The sequence below is a fragment of the Phalangium opilio genome, unplaced genomic scaffold, assembly GCF_054372755.1.
Source record: "Phalangium opilio isolate 3A_F unplaced genomic scaffold, DU_Popi_V2 ptg000009l_1, whole genome shotgun sequence".
NCBI lineage: Eukaryota > Metazoa > Arthropoda > Arachnida > Opiliones > Phalangiidae > Phalangium > Phalangium opilio.
In genome coordinates, this window is record NW_028324146.1 from 6,181,018 (window position 1) to 6,187,216 (window position 6,199).

The window sequence follows — 6,199 nt, forward strand, 5'->3', positions numbered from 1 at the left end:
CAGTAGTCTACTTTGGTCTACATTAATGTTTTTTTAATAGATAAACATAACATCACATTCTTCCCTTTTTTTTTTTTTTTTTTTTTTTTACAATCCGAGCCGATTTACTGGTTTGCGGGGTCTTTGCGAACGGCGAGGACGGACTTGGCAGGTTGTGTCGTCTGCTGCGTTGGTTATGATTGCTTGGCCGGAAGTTGCGTTGGTTTGTGCATCTTCCACAGTTGCTTCTATATCGTGAGCGATTTCGGTAGACGTTGGAAAGGGTGTTGGAAACCACAGATCTTCATTGTCGGATATGTTCGGAGGAAGTGATGGGTACCAGGACTTTGATTGATCTCCGGATTCATTTCCGCGGTACGTGTCTTCGGATGGGGCTTGTCTTTTCCTTAATTGGTTCTGATGTCTTCTCATCACTTTGTCGTCGCTGATAACCTCGTACATAGTATTGCCTATTTTCTTGTTGATGCGACCATGAATCCATCTAGCTCCTCTGGAATAATTTCTGACGAAGACTTCTTCGTTAAGGTGGAACTTGGCCTTTAAATCGGTTTCGTTCTGATTATCGTCTGGCTCATTTCTTGGATGACTCAGGTCCATGCAGGTGACTATGTTTCTTCCCAACATGAGTTCCGCCGGAGATTTTCCACACGCTAGTGGGGTTCTTCTATGACGCATCAAGATTCTAGCTATCCTCTGTTCGAGCGATCCCAAGTTGAACGTCTTAAAACCAGCGTTGAGAATGTCGATGGTTTGGTCATGTCCTCCTGATAGTTTCTTAAGAGAGCCTTTTACGGTCCGGACGGTCCTTTCAGCTTGGCCGTTAGATTGTGGATGATATGGCGCTATGGTGACGTGTTTGATTCCATTCATTTTAGTGAACTCCTTGAATTGGTGACTTGAGAAACACGTTGCATTATCAGTGACAAGTGTGCGTATGATTCCAAATCGAGCCATCTTTGTGCGCAGGGATCGAATTACGCAATCAGTCGATGTAGTAGCGACAACGTCGACCTCAATCCATTTTGTAAATGCGTCTACGGTTATTAATAGAAACTTGTTTTCTATTGGACCGGCAAAGTCGCAATGCACCCTGCTCCAAGGTGTTTTAGCATTGGGCCATGGTACGAAGGTTTTCGAAGGTTCTGGTGCTAAGGCTTGACAGGTTTCACACTGTTTGGTATAGTCCGTGATGTCGTCATCGATCTTCGGCCACCAATACATGGAACGAGCCAACGATTTCATTCGCACGATTCCCTGATGCGTTTCATGGAGTAGCTCCAATATCCTCAATCTCATTTCCTTTGGAATGATGACCCGTTGTCCGATCATGAGAACATCATGCATCGTTGATAATTCTTGTCGACGAGCGTAATATGGTTTTGCCTCGGTTGAGTCTCGATCTTCTTGATTCCAGCCGTTGATTACGTTCGATTTAATTCTTGAAAGCAGTTTGTCGTTCTCCGTTGCGCGTCTTATGTCCACGACGGTTATTGGACTTTTATCTAACTTCTGGATCAATAGTACGTATTCAGTTGGCAAGGGTGTTTCGTCGAGATCTACTGGAAGCGGCAAACGACTCAGCGCGTCGGCGTTTGAGTGCTGTGTTCCTTTCTTGTATTCGATCGTATAGTCGTATGCGGATAGAACTAATGACCATCTTTGGATACGTGCAGCGGACATCTGCGGTATGGGCTTGCTCTCGGACAGGAGGCTAACCAGCGGCTGATGATCGGTTATCAATTTGAAGCGGCGACCCAACAAGTAGTCTCTGAATTTTGTTACGCCATGGACTAGGGACAAAGCTTCCTTCTCTAGTTGAGAGTAGTTCTTCTCTGCCGTTGAAATAGTTCTTGACGCAAACGATATGGGGCGCTCTTCTCCTTCGATAACATGTGAAAGGACAACTCCGATGCCGACGGGAGACGCATCACACGCGAGCCTTATCTCTTTGGTGGGATCAAAGTGTACCAAAAAGTTTGAATTAAGAAGGAACTCCTTCGCTTTCTTGAACGTGATGCGCTCCAGATCGTCCCATCTCCATTTTGTAGATTTTTCAAGTAGTTGATATAAAGGTGATAACTTCGTGGCGTAATTAGGTATGAATTTGGAATAATAATTTAGAAGTCCCAGGAATGAGCGTAGTTCCTCGACGTTTTGAGGTTCAGGAGCATCGGATATTGCTGCAGTTTTGGTCGGTAATGGATGAAGTCCTTGGCCGTCCAAATGATGTCCCAAGAAGTCTATGGAGGCTTTCGCGAACTGGCACTTCTCACGCCTTAATTTCAAGCCGGCGTCTTTCATGACACGGAGTAGGGAGTCTAATTTTCTCAGATGATCGGCTTCATCGATTCCTCCCAACAGAATATCGTCTTGAAAAGGTGTGACGCAGTCTTCATTCCGCAATAAGGTTTCCATATGTTTTTGGAAAATTGCAGACGCCGATGAAATTCCATAAGGTAAGAAATTATATTGGAATAATCCTTTTTGCGTGTTGATAACGACCAAGTCCTTGGATGATTCTTCTAGTTCCAGTTGACTATACGCGTCTCTCATGTCGAGTCTGGTAAATATTTTGCAGCCGGATAATTTGGCGAAGATGTCCTCTGCTTTAGGTAGAGGGTATTTCTCAGTTTCTATTTGCCGATTTGCCGTGACCTTGAAGTCTCCACAGATCCTAACGTTGCCGTTTGGCTTCAGAACCGGAACTATGGGTGCCGCAGACTGGGCGAAGGGTACTGGAGATATGATTCCCGTTTCTTCCAACCGCCGCAATTCCTTGTCGACTTTTTCCTTGTAGGCATAAGGTACGGACCGCGCTTTATAGAACTTCGGCTCCACAGTAGACTTTCTATGTAGTAGAACTTTGACGCCTCTCAAACATCCATTTTTCTTCATGTCGAAAACTTCTTCGTGTTCATCTAGGATCACTTGTAGGGTCTTCACCGGATCCGAGATTCGTAGAACTGCATTCGCCTGAGGTAATACTCCTTTTTGGATAATCGGGAGAGAAGATGACATCCACGACCTTCCGCATAATGTTGGTCCACTTCCCTTGTATATTACTATCGGGAGTACGTCCTCGTGCGAGCGATATGTGACCTTGACTTCGCTGGCGCCAACGACCTCTATGTTATGGCCCGAGAATGATGTCAGTCGAACGTCCGAGGCGGTTATGTGTTTCGTTTCAATTACCCCTTCGGCTGCATGGCTTGAAATCAGCGAGAACGCGGAGCCCGTGTCGACCTCCATTGTGACCTGCTTTCCGTTGATTGCGCAGTCAACTCTGTATGGATCCGACGATCTTTCGTTCTTTCACTGAGCGGGAATGTAGAACACGTCCTCGGTTTGCCTCGCCAGTTGCGTTGTAGTGTTTGGAATAAAGAACACTTCGTACTCTTTAGATTCTTGAAATTTCGTTTCCTCAGCTTCTATGTACTTCATCGCATCGTTCCCTTTTTGCTGTTTCTTGTAACAGGCTCTGGAAATGTGACCTTTCTTTCCGCATGCGTGACAGGTCGAGTTTACGTAAGGACATTTGGCTGCTAAATGTTCTTGTGCTCCACATCGGTAGCATTTATTTCGAGCTTCTTCAGTGGCTTGCTTAGAGGCTGAGACTTGTTTCCCTTTTCTGGTTGGACGTCTCTTCTTTGACAGTACGGATATGGCATGCACTTTCTCAATGGAGTCTCCGTTTTGTTGATTCCTCATTGTACTGACGTTCTGGACTGCTTGTTCCATGGCTTGGGCAATTGACATGGCCTTGACGAGAGTTAATTTTTCTTCTGACAATAGCCTTTTCTGTAGCGAGTCTTCCTTGCACCCGCATACGAGCCTATCTCTTAGCATGTTGTCCAGAGTGGTCCCGTAATTACAAAATTCGCTCATGCGACGAAGTTCGGAAACGTACTTCGCTATTGTCTCTCCTGGCCTACGATCCCGTGAATTGAATTTAAACCGTTCGACTATCTCTGATGGAACCGGGTTGAAGTAGTCCATCAATGCTTTAACCAATTCACCGTAATCTTTGTCGGTGGGCTTAGCTGGTCCCACGATGTTCCTGAGTGTTGCGTACGTAGCTGAGCCAATGACTGTCAGCAAGGTCGCTCTCTTCTTTGCCTCATCATTGATATCGTTTGCGATGAAGTACTGCTCTAGCCTCTCCGAATACAGTGTCCACGAATCCGTTTGCTCGTCGAAGGGACTGAATTGTGCGGCAAATGACATGATGCTACGGGCAGTCTTCGTGACAGCAAGATATCTTCTTATGAATTGATGACGTAGAACTATCGATGGGATCTCGCCTCCGTCGCCAATTTGTTGTGTACTACACTACAATGATTACGACTAGGTCGGTGTATAAAACTGAAGTTTATTATTTACATGGTTAAAATGGTTTAAGTTTAGAGACCCGCGTTATACAATCGTCAGTCCAGTCGTGCCTCGCAAACATTATCAGTTACAGTTTATATACATGTTGCTTATCTTATCAGTAGTCTACTTTGGTCTACATTAATGTTTTTTTAATAGATAAACATAACAGGCCTTAACCTGGTTTGAAAAAAAGAAAATAAGTATTAGAAAATGGCCACAATTTGACTTTGCTATCAGGGATAGATTTAATTTTAGAAGTAGGAATGGAGAACGGTTAGCTTTTACTTCAGTCCAATCTCAGATTAATAACCCCTGGATATGAAAGGAAATAGGGAGGCATACTTGAATACGGTATCGGCATCTCTAGCGCCCCTATATCAAAACTTGTTAAAAAGTTACCCCAAACAGACTCAGTAAGCGCGTGACCGCGTTTGCTACTCCATGCTTTTTTAAGCCTCGGGCACTTTTTATCCGCGGTTCAAGTTTCTTTTTCTCTTCTCATCCCGGTACCTGGTTCGGAGGTTTGGTCACTAAATTAGGTAGGTTTTAGGTTTTTTATTTATGTAAAAATTAGATTAAATTTTAAATTTGATAAATCAAATGACCGAAAAGCAATAATGGTCTTCGAAGACACAAAAAAAAACCGTTTACGTTTACTAGGCCTTGCCGGTACAACCGTACAATTCAAACTGCGTCGTCTGCATGGGGTGACAAAGCTCTACGTTTTGCCGTCTGAGGGCGCCACATGGCGATACTATTTGAAAACGCCCGGTTTTGCTTGCTTTTCATATCCAGGGGTTATTAATCTGAGGTCCGATTCATAGCCCAGTAAAGAGCCCCTCCCTCCAACACGTATCGAAAGGTTTAAATTATCTTATTGGCTAACTTAAACTAAGTTTTGATGACGTTGCTGACGGCGACGGCGAAAAATACGTAATTCCTGTTTTACTTCTGTCGCTGTGAACCGCCTCTGCTTTCATACCTCCCGTCCCATGGAAGGGGGTCCGGGACTTTTACGCGCGCCCAGATTACTCTGTTCTCCATTCCTACTTCCAAAATTAAATCTATCCCTGATGCTATACAAGAAGAAAATTTATTTAGTAATATTACCGAATAAATATGAGCGGTAATAATTATACTTGGATAATATTTCGGTTTTAAAGTTTAATCTAATTATCTTTTACACACACGTTCAAATTCATAATGAGTAGTTAGAAGTAAGCAAAACAAAATTTATCTTTTTCATTAAATGCGTAAAAACGCTGAGAAATCTCTAATTTTATTTATCTTTTACACGCACTTTAAATTCACAATGATAAGTTTTCGGTAAGTGAAATTGATCTTCTTCATTAAGTGCATAAAATGCGGAGAAACCATAATTTTAGTCATTTTTATACGCACCTTTCAATTCACAATTTTGAGGTATCGGTGAGTGAAATTCACCTTTTTTTCATTATAAGTGCATAAAATGGTGAAGAAAACGTTAATTTTAATTATGTTTAAAACGCTACTTTTAATTCACAATGATTAGATCCGAGTAAGTGAAAATCATGTTTTTATTAAAACGAGGAGAAAACTTCAATTTTAATTTTCTTTACTTCCATCTTTTAATTCATTATGACAAGATCGGAGTAAGCGAAATTCAGGTTTTCATTAAGTGCATAAAACACCTTGTAAACTAGCTAAAGAATTTATTATCTTTTACACGCAACTTTTAATTCACAACGACAAGGTTTCGGTATAGTGAATTTAACTTTTTAATTATGTACCTAAAAACGCGGAGAAAACTTTAATTTTAATTATCTTTTACACGCACCTTTTAATTCAA

General features: G+C 42.4%; 1 protein-coding gene across 1 annotated transcript; it reads right to left on the reverse strand.

Moving 5' to 3' along the window:
* Positions 1 to 3,312: 3,312 nt before the first annotated feature.
* LOC149713553 (uncharacterized) lies at positions 3,313 to 4,224 on the reverse strand. Its single transcript, XM_089843955.1, has one exon. The coding sequence runs from the start codon at positions 4,222 to 4,224 to the stop codon at positions 3,313 to 3,315; it is 912 nt and encodes a 303-aa protein (XP_089700081.1).
* Between the last annotated feature and the right edge of the window lie 1,975 nt (positions 4,225 to 6,199).